Raw genomic sequence first — 21,342 nt, forward strand, 5'->3', positions numbered from 1 at the left:
AGCTCATCCCTGGCTGGGAGCCAGGTGTGTCCCACAGGGAAAACTCAGGGAAAAGGAAAGCTCTGCCTGCAGCAGGCAGCAGCCACAACCTCTAATACAGATCCAGCTTCAGGGAGTGTGTGTGTATTCCCTCTGTTCTTCCAGTGATTTTTCCAGAAAAAAAAAAAAAAAAAGAAAATTAAAAGAAAGGGGAAAAATGAAATAGGAAAAAAAAAGAAGAATTGAAAGACAAAAGAAAATCAAATTTAAATTTTAAAAAGCTCTCGATGAAAATACCCCCAAACAAACAACCCCACAAATCCAGACATTCATAACTCTTAAAGGAAGATGTGGAGAAAAAGAAAAGGTTATTCCTTTTCCTGATGCATTTTTAAAAAATTAAGATATTCAGAAGAAATGCTTCTTTTCCTTTCCAAAATTCCACCTCTAAGGAAAAAAGAAGAGCACAAACCCCCCCAGGAATGACCCAACCACTGGATTTACATCAGAGAGCAGGAGGCCTTTATATATATAACAATAATATCACTGATTTTCCTCCTGTTTTCAACAAAAGAAAGGCAGAAAGGACACATGAACTCTTTATTCTGATGGTTTTTCCCAGTTTAAAATGTGCACTTGATGGCAAAACGAAACATCTTTGATTCTCCTGCTCCTGCAAAAGTTTGGGGAGTTTCTAATTCCCACCTGGAATTTTCTGGCCTTATCTAAAAAGGAATTTTTACCTGTGCTTTGAGCATTGTTTACCTTGAGGACCATGAGGTGGCTTTTGGCAGTGAAAGTTTGGGGATTTTTTTAATACTTAATTTAAAAAACAAACGAGTCAGGTTTTATTTTTAACCACACTTTTATTGCCTTTTTTATACCCCCAAAATCAAATCAAATCCTAGATTTCTATATTTACACTGCAGACTTGTTAATCTCTCCTGTAAATATCCACGTTCTGGAGTAATTTCTGGAAAAAATGCCATTTATAGCATCCTGCTGCTGGAGAAATCTTCATTATCAATGTAATGCTCTGAGAGAAAAGCAAATCAATTTGCAGAGCTGTCAAACAGCAAGATAAGCACCCAGATTAAAACCATCCCAATTATTTTAAACAAAAAGAAACCTCAATTGTGACAGCAATGCAGATCCTGTGACAGACCACACACATCCCGTGGCCAAAAGTGATTTTTAATTTTTAATTTTTTGTGATGGAGTTATCACAGATCTTTTCCACAGCAGCAATAAAAAATGGGTTAAAAAAGGTTTCAGCCATTTGGGATTTTCAGTTTTTCTTGGCAGAGAGCTTCTGCTGAGGGCTGGCTGGGAGGATGCCACTGCACTCCTCTGGCCTGGCCAGGGGCTGTTTGATAAAAGCTCTCCTGATGACATCGATGTCCCGCCCCAGGTGCTCCATCATGGGGGACACCAGGGAAGGGGGGGCCTCCAGGTCTATCAGGAAATACCTGCAAGGAGAAACACAGCAAATAAATCCACCAGAATGCTGGGCTGGGACAAAATCCACCAGAATGCTGGGCTGGGACAAAATCCACCAAAATAACTGGGACAAAATTAACCAAAATACCTGGGACAAAATCCACCAAAATACCTGGGACAAAATCCACCAAAATACCTGGGACAAAATCCACCAAAATGCTGAGCTGGGACAAAATCCACCAAAATACCTGGGGTGGAACAAACCCCACCAAAATACCTGAGCTGGGATAAAGCCTCCCAAAATATCTGGGTCAAATCCACCAAAATACCTGTGCTGGAACAAAATTAACCAAAATACCTGGGGTGGGACAAAATGCACCAAAATACCTGAGCTGGGATAAACCCCTCCAAAAAACCTGGGTCAAATCCACCAAAATACCTGAGGTGGGACAAAATTAAGCAAAATACCTGAGCTGGATCAACCCCCCCCAAAATACCTGAGCTGGGATAAACCCCCCCAAAATACCTGGGGTGGAACAAAATTAACCAAAATACCTGGGACTAAATCTACCAAAATATCTGGGGTGGAACAAACCCCACCAAATATCTGAGCTGAGATAAACCCCCCCAAAATACCTGGGGTGGAACAAAATCAGCAAAAATACCTGGGCTGGAACAAAACTAATCAAAATACCTGAGCTGGGATAAACCCCTCCAAAATACCTGGGTCAAATCCACCAAAATACCTGGGGTGGAACAAAATCAGCAAAAATACCTGGGGAGGAACAAAATTAACCAAAATACCTGAGACTAAATCCACCAAAATACCTGGGGTGGAACAAACCCCACCAAAATACCTGAGCTGGGATAAACCCCTCCAAAATACCTGGGTCAAATCCACCAAAATACCTGTGCTGGAACAAAATTAACCAAAATACCTGGGGTGGGACAAAATTAACCAAAATACCTGGGGTGGGACAAAATTAACCAAAATACCTGAGCTGGGATAAACCCTCCCAAAATACCTGGGGTGGAACAAAATCCACCAAAATACCTGAGTGAAATCCACCAAAATACCTGGGGTGGAATAAAATTACCCAAAATACCTGGGGTGGAACAAAATGCACCAAAATTTCTGGGCTGGAACAAAACCAATCAAAATACCTGGGCCAAACCCACCAAAATACCTGGGCTGGGACAAAATCCACTAAAATACCTGGGCTGGAACAAAGCCAGCCAAAATACCAGGAACCAAATCCATCAAAATATCTGAGCTGGGACAAAACCTACCAAAATCCACCAAAATACCTGGGCTGGACAAAATTAACCAAAATACCTGGGCAGCAATTCAAGGAATTCTTCTGGGGGGTTTCTTAAATGAGAATTCTTAAGTTTTTCTGCTCCTATGGGGTTTTTTTAAAATGGGAATTCTCAAGGGTTTTTTTGCTCCTGTGGAGTTTTTTTAAATGGGAATTCCTAATTTTTTTCTGCTCCTGTGGGGTTTTTTTTCAAATGAGAATTCCCAAGTTTTTTCTCACATTTTGGTAACTGGATTGTTTGAAATGAAAGCTCAGGGTTAGTTTGATTTCAATGATGAGAAGTTCAGTGGAACTCTGGTGGAATCATGGAATACCCTGAGCTGGCAGATGTCCCACAGGACCATCCAGGCCCTGCCCAGACCCCCCAAATTCCCAGTTTTCCCCTGGGAATGTTGTTCCAACACTCCTGGAGCTCTGTCCAGCACTGCTGACCCAAGGAGATTTATGGGGATTTTGGAAGGAGTTTTATGGGGATTTTGGAAGGAGTTTTATGGGGATTTTGGAAGGAGTTTTGAATAAGTAAGGGATGGGACTTGGATGGGCTTTGAGGTCCCTTCCAACCCAACCCAACCTATTCCAGAATCCCCCAATTCTCCCAGCCCAGCTCCCCTGGAGCACCTCACCACCCAGGAGTGACATCCCTTCCATGAACACCCAGCACCAGACACCCCAATTTCATCTCCCAGCTGCCCCTGACAGACAGGACTTTGCTCTGCAGGGATTTTGGGTTCTTCCTCAGTCAGCTACAGCAGGAGCATCCCAGGGTCACAAAGGTGATCCTGGAGAAGCCCCCAGGAGCAGAAGGGAATCTGAAGGGCACACCCAGGAGGTGGGGCTGTGAGCAAGCCCTGCTGGTGCCCTGCAGGCTGCACTGGGGTCACTGCTCTGCATCACATCCCAAACATTGCATCCCCAGAGCCCCAGGGGCCAGCAGTGACTCAGGGAGCGAGGCTGGATTGCAGAATCCTCCCCTGGAACACGTGGGAACGATGCCTTTGCTCAGCCACCAGCCTGACCTCGCAGCAGCAGCCACCAGACAGCCCCAGGCCACCCCCAAACCCTCCCCAGAGAGCCCAGAACTCTTTAGGGGAGGGCAGGATGGTAAAAGGCAGGTGGAAGCCCAACCCTAAAGCCAAGGGGCAGTGGCAGCCCATGCCAGCCCAGCATGGCAGGGTGCCTGGGCTGCAGGAATGGGCCCAGGGAGCTGGGGGAATTCTGCTGGGCTCCCTCCTCCTCCTCCTCCTCACAAATCCCCACAGCAACACAACTGGGCTTTGGGGCAGCTCAGCTGGCCCTGCTCTGTGGGCTGCAGGATGCAGGGATGGCAGCAGGGCTGCAGGGATGCCAGCAGGGCTGCAGGATGCAGGGATGGCAGCAGGGCTGCAGGATGCAGGGATGCCAGCAGGGCTGCAGGATGCAGGGATGCCAGCAGGGCTGCAGTTCAGGCACAGGAACCATTTCCCAGCCTGGCCCATTCTGTGCAAGTGCAGCCCAGCAGGATCCAAGGATGCACCCCAGACTGATCCTCTGGTACAGCCACTGCAGCCCACGGGGGAATTCAGCACTTGGACTCTCCTCCTGGGGAAGCAGCCTTCCAAACCCTCTCTCCTCCTGGGGAAGCAGCCTTCCAAACCCTCTCTCCTCTTTGGGAAGCAGCCTTCCAAACCCTCTCTCCTCTTTGGGAAGCAGCCTTCCAAACCCTCTCTCCTCTTTGGGAAGCAGCCCTCCAAACCCTCTCTCCTCCTGGGGAAGCAGCCTCCCAAACCCTCTCTCCTCTTTGGGAAGCAGCCTTCCAAACCCTCTCTCCTCTTTGGGAACCAGCCTCCCAAACCCTCTCTCCTCTTTGGGAAGCAGCCTCCCAAACCCTCTCACCTGGCAGGAGGGAGGATGGGGGCAGCAATTCCAGCTGGAGATTCCTGCCCCTGTCCCCTGATCCCAGTGCCATCCCCACCCTGATCCTGAATGAATTCCATTTCTGCCCAGCTCTCATTGCTGCCTTTCATTGTGCTCCTAAAAGGGAGAGAGGGTTGTTTTTTGGTTTGTTTTGCTGTTGTTTTTTTTTTCCCCCTCCAAAGGCTGCTTTGCAACTTTGTGCTTTCTCTGCCATTAGCAAAGGGTGGAAATTTCCACTGACGCACTGTTGATAAGCCAAGGAGAAGCAGGGGGGGAAGGGAGGATGTGCTGTTCCAGCAGATCTTTCTGACTCCTCTCAGGAAAAGGTATTTTATCAAAATTGCAGGCACTGGGAAAAACGTGGGGCTTCAAAAACAACCACCTCTCTCCAACGTGAGTGAGACTGCTTCCCCCTGCCACAGCAAAACAAAGGGAGAGAGAGAGAGAGGGGAGGGAGAAAGGAGTGCTGTAAAAAAAATTGGATTTCTTCAGGAGAGAAAGAAGGACTGGAAAAACAATGAGCAGCACAATGGACAATGCCAGCCCTGAGGAGAGCTGAACCCCTTCCCCTCAAATCTCCACCCTGGAATGGGCTGCCAGGAGTTCAGGGGGGTTTTTAGAGCCTCAAACCTTCCTTGCAGGCAGTGATCTCTGACCCCACAACGCTGCTGTTTGTGGAGTAAACAACCCCAAATCCCAGCCAGACACAGCCAGGGAAAAACACAGGAATGCAGCAGGGGAACCACCTCGTTCTTGCAAAGAGAAATGCAAAAAGCATTTGTGCTCTCTAGGAGTCACCAGGGGAGAAATGCAGGAAAATTCCACTGATTCACCATGAGCCCACAGTTATTTTTGTCCTCCTGCTTGACTGCAAACACAAGGATGATTTAAATGCAGGGGAGCAGACTGGAACACATTAAAACAATGCATTAACTCCAAAAAAAAAAAAAATTAAAATGTAAGATGGTCTCAAATAAAGGAGGATGTGCCTTTGTATGTGAGGGAAATAAAAAAAAGAGGACAAAAAGAAAAAAAGAACCAGTTTTCATTTCTCAAATTTACCAAATTCAAGCCAGAAACTGTTTGAACCTCGAGTCCTAAGGATGCTCAAATCTGTTGCTTTCAGATGGCCTGGGTAGGACTTCAAGGATCCTGGATGAAAATTCCCTTTGAAATCCTCCTGGAATACAACTCTGGGCCAAGGGAACAGTGAAGATGTGGTGGCCTTGGAAGAGGCTGTGGGGTCCCAAGGTTTTGGCCCCAAAACCCCTCCCTTGTGTGAAGGTGGAAGATCCAAGGGAAAGAAAATGTTCTGAGGAACAGCAGAGGTGGAAGGAGCAGAAAAAAACCTGGAGGAAACCCCAGCAGGTGCAGGAGGAGCTCCACATTGTCCTCATTAAGGTAATTCCACAAAAATAAATATTTTTTTTTGCTACCTGAATGTTCATTTTTAGGAGTGTGGAAATGGGGGAATTTGCTTTGTCCCTCCTCAGCAGGGCAAGCTCATGGATTGCCAGAGGGACCAGGACAAGTGTTGCCTTCAGCTTTTACAAATATGGCAGTGAAAGTTCCTTGAAAATCTGGGAAGGACCAGCTCCAACCCAAAAGTTGGACTTTAGTGACCAAAACTGTGCCACAGCAATGATGGGAATGAGCTTGGGGGGAGATCCATCCACAGCCCCAGGGATGGCATCTCCCAAATTCCATCCACAGGCACCTGCTGTCCAGCTGATTGAATCATGGAAAGATCTTTCATTAATGTAAAGATCATTAAGAAAAAAAAGAAATTAAAAGGAAAGTCAACCCCCCAAATGGTGGCTGGCTGCCACCCCACCAAGCCCAGTGGCCACCACACTCAGTGCAGGAGTTTGGACAGGATTTGGTGGATTCTGCTGCCTCCACACCCCCAGCTCTGCTCTTGGCCTCTAAAAAGCACCAAAATTCCAAAGGGCACTTCCACAGCTCAGGTGGGAAGGAGCAAACACCCCCAACATTTCAGGGCTCTGATCCCTGAGGCACAGCCACCCTTCCATGGGGCACAGGCTCAGCAATGGCTCCACTCCCCAATGAAGAAAGCCCCATCTAGTGGAAGCAGACAATCAGCTGAGCAGAAAATGCTCCAAAAGTGCACAAATCCCCAAACTTTGCAGCTGCCTGTGCTCTCCTCCCAGTGCACTGCACAGCCACAACACCTTTTTATGCCCAAACAGCTCAAGATGTTCTAAAATCCAAACAACAATTTGGATTGGGCATCAAGTTTAAATTTATTTTTGGGGGGGGGTTAAGTGAGGAAAAATTGCAGCTCCTTTCATGTGTTTTTGTTTTGCCCTCTTTGGTCTTCAAGAGCCATGAAAAGCATCAAGAGGCTCGACTCGAGCGAGGCCAAACACGTTTGGAGAATAAAGAAAAAAACCACGAACTCTGCATAATTTGGGTTCAACAGAGGGTGGGGAGAGGGCTGTTCAAAGCTGTGAATGCTCCAGAGAACATTTCTGACAGGTAACCATTATTTCACTCTTACAAATCAAAGCAATCAAATCATAGCCAGGCAGTGGGGATGATCAGAGGGCACTTCAACCTCTCCATCCACGTGGAAAATTTCATCCTGCCACAAGCAGCAGGTTGAAAAATGAATTGTGCAACTTCCAAAGCTCAGCTGCCTTGTGGGGAGAGGCAAAGCCTGAACGTGTAAGAAAATTCACATGAAAATGTTTCCACAAGAGTCAAAAAAAAGGGGGTGTCCAGAGAGGTTGTGGATTCCTCCTGCCTGGAAATGTGAGCTTGGATGGGGCCTGGCAGAGTGGAAGGTGTTGGGCTGGAACAGAGGGATCTTCAGGATCCCTTCCAGCCCCACCCATTCCATGATTCCATAATTATTGAATTATTCCTCTCAGTTACCACCCATTCCTGCTGGTTTACAAGAGCCTTTCCTGGGCTGGAATTTCTGCCTCCTGACCCCTGGGATGCTGTGGTGTATCCCTTGATCCCCAGGGACCCTGGAATTCACCTCCTGCAGAAAAACCCCCAGGCAGGTGTGAAGGTGAACTCCCCAAAATGCAATTCCTGGGTGACAATTCCTGATAAACACCCCAAAATGCAATTCCTGGGTGATAATTCCTGATCAACTCCCCAAAATGCAATTCCTGGGTGATAATTCCTGATCAACTCCCCAAAATGCAATTCCTGGGTGATAATTCCTGATCAACTCCCCAAAATGCAATTCCTGGGTGATAATTCTTGATCAGCTCCCCAAAATGCAATTCCTGGGTGATAATTCCTGATAAACACCCCAAAATGCAATTCCTGGATGAGAATTACTGATCAACTCTCCAAATTGGATGATAATTCCTGATGAACTCCCCAAAATTCAGTTCCTGGGTGATAATTCTTGATCAACTCCTCAAAATTCAATTCCTGGGTGATAATTCCTGATGAACTCCCCAAAATTCAATTTCTGGGTGATAATTCTTGATCAACTCCTCAAAATGCAATTCCTGGGTGATAATTCCTGATCAGCTCCCCAAACTGGATGACAATTCCAGATGAACTCCCCAAAATGCAATTTATGGGTCATAATTCTTGATTAACCCCCAAAATAGAATTCCTGGATGATAATTCCTGATAAACTTCCCAAAGACAATTCCTGATAAACTCCCCAAAATGCAATTTCTGGATAAGAATTCCTGATCAACTCTCCAAATGCAATTCCTGCATGATAATTCCTGATCAACTCCCCAAAATACAATTCTTGGATGAGAATTCCTGATCAACTCTCCAAATGCAATTCCTGGGTGATAATTCCTGATAAACACCCCAAAATGCAATTCCTGGATGAGAATTACTGATCAACTCTCCAAATTGGATGATAATTCCTGATCAACTCCCCAAAATTCAATTCCTGGGTGATAATTCTTGATCAGCTCCCCAAAATGCAATTCCTGGGTGATAATTCCTGATGAACTCCCCAAAATTCAATTCCTGGGTGATAATTCCTGATCAGCTCCCCAAACTGGATGACAATTCCTGATGAACTCCCCAAAATGCAATTTATGGGTCATAATTCTTGATAAACCCCCAAAATAGAATTCCTGGATGATAATTCCTGATAAACTTCCCAAAGACAATTCCTGATAAACACCCCAAAATGCAATTTCTGGATAGGAATTCCTGATCAACTCTCCAAAAGCAATTCCTGCATGATAATTCCTGATCAACTCCCCAAAATACAATTCTTGGATGAGAATTCCTGATCAACTCTCCAAATGCACTTCCTGGGTGATAATTCCTGATAAACACCCCAAATTGGATGATAATTCCTGATAAACTCCTCAAATACAATTCCTGGGTGAGAAGTCCTGATCAACTCTCCACAATGCAATTTTTGGATGATAATTAGTGACCAACTCCTAAAATGCAATTCCTGATAAACTCCTCAAATTGCAATTCCTGGGTGATAATTCCTGATAAACACCCCAAACTGGATGATAATTCCTGATGAACTCCCCAAATTGCAGTCTTTGGATGATAATTCCTGATAAACTATCCAAATTGGATGATAATTCCCAATAAACTCCCCAAAATGCAATTCTCAGATGATAATTCCTGATCCACTCCCCAGACTGGATGATAATTCCTGATGAACTCCCAAAAATGCAATTCCTGGATAAGAATTCCTGATCAACTCTCCAAATGCAATTCCTGGGTGATAATTCCTGATAAACACCCCAGATTGGATGATAATTCCTGATAAACTCCTCAAATACAATTCCTGGATGATAATTCCTGATCAATTCCCAAACTACAATTCCTGATAAACTCCCCAAATTGCAATTCCTGGATGAGAATTACTGATCAACTCCCCAAACTGGATGATAATTCCTGATGAACTCCCCAAATTGCAATTTCTGATCAACTGACCAAATGCAATTCCTGGGTGATAATTCCTGATGAACACCCCAGATTGGATGATAATTCCTGACTAACTCCCAAAATGTTGATCCTGCATGATAATTCCTGATGAACTCCACAAATGCAATTCCTGGGTGATTAATTCTTGATAAACTCCCAAAATGCGATTTTTGGATGATAATTCCTGATCAGCTCCCAAACTGCAATTCCTGATAAACTCCCCAGATTTCAATTCCTGGTTGAGAATTACTGATAAAATTACTGATAAATTCCACAAATGCAATTCCTGATAAACTCTCCAAATGCAATTCCTGGGTGATAATTCCTGATGAACACCCCAGATTGGATGATAATTCCTGACTAACTCCCAAAATGTTGATCCTGCATGATAATTCCTGATTAACTCCCAAATGCAATTCCTGGGTGATTAATTCTTGATAAAATCCCAAAATGTGATTTTTGGATGATAATTCCTGATCAACTCCCAAACTGCAATTCCTGATAAACTCCCCAGATTTCAATTCCTGGTTGAGAATTCCTGATAAATTCCACAAATGCAATTCCTGATGAACCCCCCCCAAAATTCAATTCCTGTATGAGAATTCCTGATGAACTCCCAAATGCAGTTCCTGGGTGATTAATTCTTGATAAAATCCCAAAATGTGATTTTTGGATGATAATTTCTGATCAACTCCCAAACTGCAATTCTTGATAAACTCCCCAGATTTCAATTCCTGGTTGAGAATTCCAGATCAGCTCCCCAAACTGGATGATAATTCCTGATAAACTCCCCAGATTTCAATTCCTGGTTGAGAATTCCAGATCAGCTCCCCAAAGTGGATGATAATTCCTGATAAACTCCCCAGATTTCAATTCCTGGTTGAGAATTCCTGATAAATTCCACAAATGCAATTCCTGATGAACCCCCCCCCCAAATTCAATTCCTGTATGAGAATTCCTGATGAACTCCCAAATGCAATTCCTGGGTGATTAATTCTTGATGAAATCCCAAAATACAATTTTTGGATGATAATTCCTGATCAGCTCCCAGACTGCAATTCCTGATAAACTCCCCAGATTTCAATTCCTGGTTGAGAATTACTGATAAAATTACTGATAAATTCCACAAATGCAATTCCTGATTAACTCTCCAAATGCAATTCCTGGGTGATAATTCCTGATAAACACCCCAGATTGGATGATAATTCCTGACTAATTCCCAAAATGTTGATCCTGCATGATAATTCCTGATGAACTCCCAAATGCAATTCCTGGGTGATTAATTCTTGATAAAATCCCAAAATGCGATTTTTGGATGATAATTCCTGATGAACTCCCAAACTGCAATTCCTGATAAAGTCCCCAGATTTCAATTCCTGGTTGAGAATTATTGATCAGATCCCCAAAGTGGATGACAATTCCTGATAAACTCCCCAGATTGCAATTCCTGGTTGAGAATTCCAGATCAGCTCCCCAAACTGCATGACAATTCCTGATAAACTCCCCAGATTGCAATTCCTGGATGAGAATTCCTGATAAATTCCACAAATGCAATTCCTGGGTGATTAATTCTTGATAAACTCCCAAAATGCAATTTTTGGATGATAATTCCTGATCAGCTCCCAGACTGCAATTCCTGATAAACTCCCCAGATTTCAATTCCTGGTTGAGAATTCCAGATCAGCTCCCCAAACTGGATGATAATTCCTGATAAACTCCCCAGATTGCAATTCCTGGTTGAGAATTCCTGATCAGCTCCCTAAACTGGATGATAATTCCTGATAAACTCCCCAGATTTCAATTCCTGGTTGAGAATTCCTGATAAAATTACTGATAAATTCCACAAATGCAATTCCTGATAAACTCTCCAAATGCAATTCCTGGGTGAGAATTCCTGATCAATTCCCAAGATGCAGTTCAGCAGGAACAAAAGCAAGCCCTGGGTTTGCTATTTCAGAGAACATGGGGGCTGAGGAGACAACTGTGAGTGAAGAGCAAAACAAAAAGATGAAGAGGCAAAGCAAGCAAATAACAAAAGAAAATTGCCCTCTTTTCAAAATCAAATTTGAAAGCAAGAAGAAAGAAACAACAAAGCAATGAAAAACTGGCAAATAGAACATGGAAATTGTTATGAATTATCAGAGTTTTGCTGGAGAACTCCTAAGTCATGGAATGGTTTGGGTTGGAAGGGAATTTAAACTCACCCAGGGCCAGCCCTGCCATGGCAGGGACACCTCCCACTGCCCCAGGCTGCTCCAGCCCCAGGGTCCAGCCTGGCCTTGGGCACTGCCAGGGAAATAAATGTGCAACTCAATGAAATAAAGTGAATGAAATGATGAAAATGTGGTGAGGTGCAAACATTCCTGTGTCCCAGGCAGGTTTAACAGAGGGGATCCCACACATCCCAAAACCAAGGAGAAGGGAAGGTGCTCCATCAGTTCCCAAGCCCTGGGCAGGCTGAGCTGCATCACCTTTGCTCCAGAGCTCAGGATGGGAACAACACTGGAGTGGGGCTAAAAACCCCCACCAACTCTGAAATTCCAGCCCCAGTGTGTTCCAAGCTCCTCCTCAATCCCCACCCAGCTCCTGCAGCTTCCCAGATTCCTGCTCTGCAAATCCTTGGAGCCATCACCTCCCCAGAGGAAGGTGTGAATGCTATTTTGTTTTTTTTCCTGGTTGTTTTGGAGCTGCCTTTGCATCATGTCCAAAGTCAAACCCCCCCAAACACCCCCTGAGCCCTGGAGAGGCACAAGGGTGGGGCTGAGGCAGGGCCAGAGCAAAGAGGGAACCACAAAGTGCCACCCCCAGTGTGCTACTATGGCTTTACAACCCGTTGGAATCTGCTCCAGCTCAGCCCTGACCGAATCTGCTCTGCTGTGCTCAGCCTGGAGGGGGATTCAGAGCTTCTGGAGCACCTCAAACAGCAAACAGAGCCTGCCTTGAACATTCCTTCCATTCAAAAGGCTGGCACACACCTCATTTAAATCAGCTTGGTTTTGTTTGTGCCAGCCAGAAACACCTCTGGGACCAAAAAAAACCACCAAGCACCTTAAAGCAACTGAAATGCAGCTCATTAATAACAAGCAGTGGCGAGTTAAAGAAATGCTTGGCACAAATCTGTGGCCCAGCAGGAGAGAAAGGTTGGGAATCTTTATTTAAATACATTCTTCCCCTGGTTTTTCACTTCTGGGCAAGTCAGGCTCAAAGTCTCACCTAACTTTCCATACCTGGAACTGGTCCTTGGCACATTTTATTCAGCCACAAGGTGAATTGTTACAATTTCAAATCATTCTCTGAAATACCTAAAACCCAAAATTGTTACAATTTCAAATCATTCTCTGAAATACCTAAACCCCAAAATTGTTATAATTTCAAATCATTCTCTGAAATAAATACTTAAAACCCAAAATATTCATGTCCCACTATGAATAAAATGAATGTGAATGAGTGGCTATTTCAGTTTAAAGATCAGTAAATCAGGGATTGAAAAGTTTGATTCTTGAATGAATCCACACAATTCCCAAAACTCAATTTTCATAATGACCTACAGGCAAATACTGTCAATATTAGATCTTCAAAAAACCCCCAAAAAAACCAAAAGGAGAAGGATGCCCAAAAAGATGCATTTAAGAGAAAGACCTAAATTCTAACACCTCATCCTCAATGAGCAGGATCTCCTGAGAGGGAATATCCCATTGTTTGTAGGATGATCCCATTGTTTGTAGGATGTGAGGGTTTCAGGAGAGTCACTGCTCCTGCCAGTGACAGCTGAGGGCCACAATCCCCCTTGGCAGGCTTGGAGAAATCTGCTTTACACAGCAATTGCCAGAAAATTCCTTTTCTCTGTGAAGTCTCCTGGATTGTGTGGAGTTTGTAACACTTTCTATCCCCAATATCCCAGATGGTGCTGGAGCACTCCAGAGCTCAGGGAAAAAAGTCCTTTTTCAAGGACAAACCATCCCTCCTGCTGATTTATCAATTTGTGTTTTCTACCCCAGCTCTTTCCCTATCTCTAAAATCACCACCAAAACCTGCACAAGCTTTGCCCTGAAAATCAGGGAATGGATTGGGTTGGGTTGGGAGGGAAGTTAAAGATCATTCCATGGGCAGGAAATCTTCCAGCAAGCCCCATTCCATTAATTTTTATATCATTATATTAAATTCATTTGCATATAATTCACCAGCCAGGAGGTCCAAGGATTGAGTGTCCATCCCAAATCTCCAACTAACTACATGCTATAGGAAAATAAATCAGTTAAAGCTCTAAGAGTCAGGGAAATTAAAAAGAAATAAACATAAAAAAATATTAAAAACCTCAAACAAGCAAAAAATTAAAAGATTCAAGATGCTCTCTCCAGACACTCCTGTGAATTGTCACAGAAGGCTCTTAAGTTAATTCAGAATAAGACAAGACTAAGAAAAAGTGGAATATTCTGGATTATGCAGTGTCCCACTCCACACCAGCCTGCTCCAGAAAGGACACAGGAGAATTAGAAATTGGCTGGGGGGAAGAAAGGATTCCAGGATTTCATGGAAAGCCCAGGAGCTTAGGGAGGTGTCTGGAAAAGTTGTTCATTTTCTTTTTAACTTTGTCCTATTAAAAAAAAAAGATTATTTTTTAGAGCTGCTATAAAGTAGAACTGGCTGATTTTACAGGGTGGCTCCAAAACTGATTTATCACTTCCCATTGATGGATAATTGATTTCCTGAATATTTCCTTTTCCAGTATAAAATACTGGATCCAGAGAGAGGCACCCAAACCATGTCCTGCAGCACCTTCTGCCTCCTGCTCCCCTCAGCAAACCAGGGATCTGATCCTGCCACAGCCAGAAGAGGGACTGGGAAATACCTGGGGACATCTGACCTGGCAGGAGGAGGAGGAGGAGGAGGCTTTGATTTGATGGTTTCCTGCTTGAAGGTTGCATTTATTGGTTACCAAAGCCTTGCTTTACTCAGCACATAAAATCCACCTGCTCTGGGGGCTCTGCAGGCACGAGGGGTTTGCTCAAAGCTCTCTGGGAGGATTTGGAAGAGCTGGGGGGGGAGAGATGGACCTGCCCCATCCCAGAGCTCCCTGAGGCCAGCTGGGATCAGGAGAGGGATTGGGGTTGGGATTGAGGTTGGAATGGGGTTGGGGTTGGGATTGGGATTGGGATTGGAATGGGGTTGGGATTGTGCCCCACAATCCTGCAGAGCTGCCCCAGCCCTGGAGGAGCTGGAGGTGCTGCAGAGAGCCCAGAGGAGGCTCCAGGATGAGCAGAGGGCTGGAGCAGCTCTGCTGGCAGGAAAGGCTGGCACAGCTGGCATTGCTCACCTGCACAGGAGAAGCTTTGGGCTGAGCTCAGGGTGGCCTTGCAGGGCCTGGAGGAGCCCCAGGAAAGCTGGAGAGAGACAATTTCCAGGGGATGCAGGGACAGCACCCAGGGAATGGCTTCCAACTCAACATCTTTTAGGTTCAGATCAGATATTAGGAAGAAATTGTTCCCTGGCAAGGGGGGAAGAAGCTGAAATAGAATTCCCAGAGCAGCTGGGGCTGCCCCTGGATCCCTGGCAGTGCCCAAGGCCAGGCTGGACCCTGGGGCTGGAGCAGCCTGGCACAGTGGGAGGTGTCCCTGCCATGGCAGGGGTGGCACTGGGGGGGCTCTGAGGTCCCTCCCAGCCCAAACCTGTCCCTGACCCCACCTCAGCACTGCCATTGTGCCTGTGCCCATTTTGCTCTCCTGCTCCATGTGGGTTTTTTTCCAAACCATGGCTTGCCCCTGCCAGTTTTGCAATGCAGGATGAAATCCTGCTGTGTGCCCATGGGAGCTGAGCCATTCCTGTCTCAGGACAGAATTAGTGATTACCTCATGCTGCTGTCAGAGCAGAAGCATTTTATAAACATGGAAGCCTTTTCCAAGGGCAGAGCAGGGAGCTGGTGTCCCTCTCCCTGTGCCAGGGCCAAGCTGAGGCAGAGGGATGGAATCTCACTGGTTTTGGGTGCTGGAGAGGGTGGATGACAGTTTTTGGCTTGGGTGCAGCACTTCTGCAGGTTGGGTTCTTCAGCAGAGGACAGGAACATCTCCAAACATCTCCAAGGAGAACTTTGGAGAAGGGATGAGGAGAAGGCATTTCTCCAGGGGAACTGTGCCAGGGCCTCATCGCCTCCACAGGGAGGAATCCTCCCCAGGATCCCATCCAACCCTGCCCTCTGGCACTGGGAACCCATGCCCCCATCTGTCACTACATATCCTTGGAAAAAGTCTCTTTCCTCCTTTTCAAAGTGCTCCTCAAGGTTCTGGAAGGGCTCTGAGGTCTCCCTGAAGTCCCTCTTCCCCGGGCTGCTGGAACAGGGGTGTGGTGGAGATGCCCCCTTGCCCTGCCAGCTCTCAGCATTCCCACTTGGCAGGAGGTGCTCAGAAGAGGGAATGGAAGCAGGAATCCCCCAGGAGAGCTGATCCAAGGAGGACTTTGCAGCTCTGGAGTGCCCTGAGCTGCCCCAGAGCCCCTCAGGGGAGGGCAGGGCTGGCCAAGCTCCCCTTGCAGGCTGCAGGATCGGGAGCAGCTCGTTAATTGTTAATTGTTCTTTGGATGAGGCAGCCCCAGCAGTGGGGGTTGCTTAGCAACATCTGCCAGGCCTTGGAGAGGCAGCAGCCATTTCTGAGGTGACCTGGAGGAGCAAAACCTCCCTGGGCAGGGGATGGAACCTGCGGCACCTCCCTCTGCACTGAGGGGCAGCCCGGTGGGAATTCCCATTTATTGTGTTTTATAAAACACAGGATTGCCCTAAACACCCTGAACTGGGGGGCTGGGGGAGCTGGGGGTGCTCACCTGGAGAGGAGAAGGCTCCAGGCAGAGCTCAGAGCCCCTGGCAGGGCCTGAAGGGGCTCCAGGAGAGCTGCAGAGGGACTGGGGACAAGGATGGAGGGACAGCACACAGGGAATGGCTGCCAGTGCCAGAGGGCAGGGCTGGGTGGGATCTTGGCAATGAGGAATTGTTCCCTGGCAGGGTGGGCAGGGCTGGGATGGAATTCCATCCCTGGATCCCTGGCAGTGCCCAAGGCCAGGCTGGACACTGGGGCTGGAGCAGCAGGAGGTGTCCCTGCCATGGCAGGGCTGGCACTGGATGATCCCTAAAATCCCTCCCAACCCAAACCATTCCATGATTGTGGATTTCATCAAACCCCAAAAGTGTACCAGGAACACAACCAAGTCTTACAGGGAGCTTTAATGTTAATTATTAACACTGGAGGAAAGGAACCCATCCTGCCAACTGGGAGATTAAGCTGAGCTTTATCAGAAAACAACCTAAAAATAGTCATTTCAAAAATAATAATATTGTTTATGTTGGGGAAAGTTCTGCAGTGCAAACACCACTGAAAACCACCACAAAACTGACAGCACTCAGAGTAGGACACACAGAACACTCCAAGCAGGACACACAGCCCCAGCTCCTTGCTGAGAGCCCCTCCCAGGTCCCACCTGCAGCCCAAACATCCCCAGAAGACCAAAGGCTGGTCCTGGAGTGCAGGGTCAGGAGCAGCAGTGACAGGACTGAAGGAGGAGGTTGTTGGAAGAGGAAGAAAGTTTGACAAGGAAGTCTCACAGATATGTGTGCTTAGCAGAAAGATTTTTAAATGTGGAGTCTGATGAAGGAATAGAGATGGAAGCAAGTTTTGATAGAGAAGAAAAGAATTGCTGAGCCAGTCTGACTGGGTAACCAAGGAGGCAAAGGGTGTGTGAGTTAGAAGGGGTTTTATGGCTCAGAGCAAAGGATAAACCCACCCCAAACAAGAAGATGTTTTTACCAAGCAGGAAGAGAGCACAGGCAAACAAGGCAGCAAATGTGGCAAGTAGAAAAAAGGTCTCAGAATTTTCCACTGCAAGAAAACTGAGAAACAACTTCTGGCTGAAACTGTGCTGTACTGACTGTGAGTGACTGGAGAACAGCCCCATGAATATGGCACTGACAGGAGTTATGATGGGCTGTGGACAATAGTCAAGGCATAGATTGGTTCTGCTGCATGAAGATGCTCAGCAAAGAAAAGTCTAGAATGCACTGTAACCAAACCAAAGGGTCTGCAGGGCTGCCTGCAGCTGGAGCTGACAGCTGTGGGCACAGCTCTGCCACCCACCACCCTGGGCTGCTGTGACACCTTGGATGGTATAAACTGCATTTTGTACATAATAAACTGCATTTTGGAGAGCAGCCTGGGTCCCACATCCCTCACTCAGGCTCCTACAGGGGGTGTCAGCACGTACCCTCCTCTCTTGTGGCGCTCCTTGTGCTTGGTGATCTTGTAGGGCAGGGACCTCTCCCCCAGGCTCTGCAGGTTCCTCACGATGGCTCCTCTCTCCATCAGAGCCTCCAGGGTGCGTTTGAGCACGGCAGCTGTCTCAGGCTTGAAAAGAAAGAGAGAGAAGTCAGGAATTGCTGGAAGTCTGGGTGGTTGATGGGGTGGGAAGGACAGCTGCCCTGCACAGCTCAGCACTTGGACAGGGGGTGCTGCCACCCAAGGAGACAAAGTGGGAGCATTGAGGGAGAGAATATTTAGGAGCAGGCTGTGGTGCTGTTTGAGGGTCTCCAGGACCAGGGAGGAAGCATTTTATATTATGTGTTTGAGGGTCTCCAGGGAAGAGATGAGAATCTTGACTCTGTGTTTCAGAAGGCTGATTAAATATTATATTATATTATATTATATTATATTATATTATATTATATTATATTATATTATATTATATTATATTATATTATATTATATTATATTATATTATATTATATTATATTATATTATATTATATTATATTATATTATATTATATTATATTATATTATATTATATATTACATTATATTATATTACATTGTATTATATTATATTACATTGTATTATATGTAAATATAATGTAATATAATATAATACAAAGTAATATAATATAATATAATATAATATAATATAATATAATATAATATAATATAATATAATATAATATAATATAATATAATATAATATAATGTAATATAATATAATGTAATGTAGTGTAATGTAATGTAATATATTATATTACATTGTATTATATTATATTACATTATATTTACATTACATTGTATTGTATTATAATTACATTACATTATATTACATTGTATTATATTACATTGTATTATATTACATTGTATTATATTATATTATATTATATTATATTATATTATATTATATTATATTATATTATATTATATTATATTATATTATATTATATTATATTATATTATATTATATTATATTATATTATATTATATTATATTATAATTACATTACATTGTATTGTATTTTATTATATTACATTATATTATTACATTACATTGTATTGTATTTTATTATATTACATTATATTTTTACATTACATTGTATTGTATTTTATTATATTACATTATATTATTACATTACATTATATCATATCAAAAGAAAATCATATACTAAAACTATACTAAAGAAAAAGCAAAGAAATATCAAAAAGCTAGCCAAGAAAAGAATGAATAATAAAATCTTGTGATTAACTGAAGTCTCGACACAGCCAGACCTGTGATTAATCATTAAGTAAAAGCAATTCACATACTAAGTGAACAATTCTTTAAATCACATTCTAAAGTAACAAAACACTTCCCTGCTTCTCATGAAAAAAAATCTTAGCAAAAGTATTTTTCAAAAAATACGTCAGTGACAGCAAAATTTCCTGCCAGTTCCAAGTCAGGCCCCAGCAAAAAGAGGATGAGTTCATGGATTTGACTCACCTGGAATCACCTGGTCTGAGCCTTGCACAAACCAATATTCCTAGCAAAGGAAAAGGATGGATTGGGAACAGTGTTGGGGTCCTTGCACTGCTGTTGTTCATTATTATTTCAAGTGATCAGTGTGGGGAAACACAAATCCATGGCTGGATATGGAGACGGCAATTAGCACCATTATCTGTAATTATATATAGAATTTACATCCTCCTTTACACTGCACATGTGCTACACTTAGGGAACCATGGGACATGCTGGGCTGGAGGGGATGCACAGGGATCCCTGATCCAGCTGCTGGCCCTGCACTCACCCCGCAATCCCATCCTGTCCCTGGCAGGGCTGTCCAGAGGCTCCTGCAGCCCTTCCACAACCTCATTTCAGGGAGTTGTGGAGAGCAGTGACAAACCCTTCCTAACCCTTCCAAACCCTTCCTAACCCCCATGCAGATTGAAATTAAACTCAATGAGATATTGGGTAAACTCCCTGCCCTCCATCCCTCACCCCCCAAGTGACACAGAGGCTTTTTGTCTCTTTTCCACATGCCCAGGGATCAGCACATTCCCTGAGTGGTGCAAGGCCAACGTGAGCTGAGCTTTCTGAACACAACCAAGCCAAAGATTTCAGCCCCATGTATTTAAAAACAAAACCAGAGAGAAAGAACAAGAAAAGAAAGCCACAGATTTCTACATTCAGGATTGTAAAATTTGCAACCTTCCCCACTTGTGGCCATACTCTGAAAACATCAACTAATTGTTGGGTTGGAAAGCTTGTCACTATAATCCCTCTCATTCCCTCTCTCCCAAAATTGCCATGGTTGATCCTGGCTTGCCTAAAGCCATCACCCAAACTAAAAATAAGCTGAACTCTGCTAACCAAGAGATCCACAGACACAGGTTCCTTGGTTTGCCTCAGAGCCAGCCCACTTGGGGACAGAGGAAATGGGCCTGCCTGGCTCCCAGTCCCAGAGCCACAACATTTTTCCCTGAACAGCCAGCTCTAATTCCAGTCCCCCAGCCCAGCTCTAATTCCAGTCCCAGAGCCCAGCTCTAATTCCAGTCCCAGAGCCCAGCTCTAATTCCAGTCCCAGAGCCCAGCTCTAATTCCAGTCCCAGAGCCCAGCACTAATTCCAGTCCCCCAGCCCAGCTCTAATTCCAGTCCCAGAGCCCAGCACTAATTCCAGTCCCAGAGCCCAGCTCTAATTCCAGTCCCCCAGCCCAGCACTAATTCCAGTCCCAGAGCCCAGCTCTAATTCCAGTCCCAGAGCCCAGCTCTAATTCCAGTCCCAGAGCCCAGCTCTAATTCCAGTCCCAGAGCCCAGCACTAATTCCAGTCCCAGAGCCCAGCTCTAATTCCAGTCCCAGCCCAGCTCTAATTCCAGTCCCAGAGCCCAGCACTAATTCCAGTCCCAGAGCCCAGCTCTAATTCCAGTCCCAGAGCCCAGCACTAATTCCAGTCCCAGAGCCCAGCTCTAATTCCAGTCCCAGAGCCCAGCTCTAATTCCAGTCCCAGAGCCCAGCTCTAATTCCAGTCCCAGAGCCCAGCACTAATTCCAGTCCCAGAGCCCAGCTCTAATTCCAGTCCCAGAGCCCAGCACTAATTCCAGTCCCCCAGCCCAGCTCTAATTCCAGTCCCAGAGCCCAGCTCTAATTCCAGTCCCCCAGCCCAGCTCTAATTCCAGTCCCAGAGCCCAGCTCTAATTCCAGTCCCCCAGCCCAGCTCTAATTCCAGTCCCAGAGCCCAGCACTAATTCCAGTCCCAGAGCCCAGCACTAATTCCAGTCCCAGAGCCCAGCTCTAATTCCAGTCCCAGCCCAGCTCTAATTCCAGTCCCAGAGCCCAGCACTAATTCCAGTCCCAGAGCCCAGCACTAATTCCAGTCCTAGAGCCCAGCTCTAATTCCAGTCCTAGAGCCCAGCTCTAATTCCAGTCCTAGAGCCCAGCTCTAATTCCAGTCCCCAGCCCAGCTCTAATTCCAGTCCCAGAGCCCAACTCTAATTCCAGTCCCAGAGCCCAGCACTAATTCCAGTCCCTGAACCCAGGTC

At 45.3% G+C, this 21,342-nt stretch overlaps 1 protein-coding gene across 1 annotated transcript in view; it reads right to left on the bottom strand.

Annotated features, from left to right (window-relative positions):
• Positions 1-825: 825 nt before the first annotated feature.
• The window catches only part of MRPS6 (mitochondrial ribosomal protein S6), a 49,672-nt gene continuing 29,155 nt past the window's right edge, over positions 826-21,342 (bottom strand). The window contains exons 2-3 of the mRNA XM_084226403.1: positions 17,781-17,920; positions 826-1,448 (exon numbers count right to left, since the gene is read on the bottom strand). Coding sequence (XP_084082529.1) covers positions 1,268-1,448; positions 17,781-17,920 — 321 coding nt within the window. The 3' untranslated portion in view covers positions 826-1,267. The remainder of the gene's footprint in view (positions 1,449-17,780; positions 17,921-21,342) is intronic.

This window comes from Fringilla coelebs (assembly GCF_963513975.1).
Source record: "Fringilla coelebs genome assembly, chromosome: 2".
Lineage (NCBI taxonomy): Eukaryota > Metazoa > Chordata > Aves > Passeriformes > Fringillidae > Fringilla > Fringilla coelebs.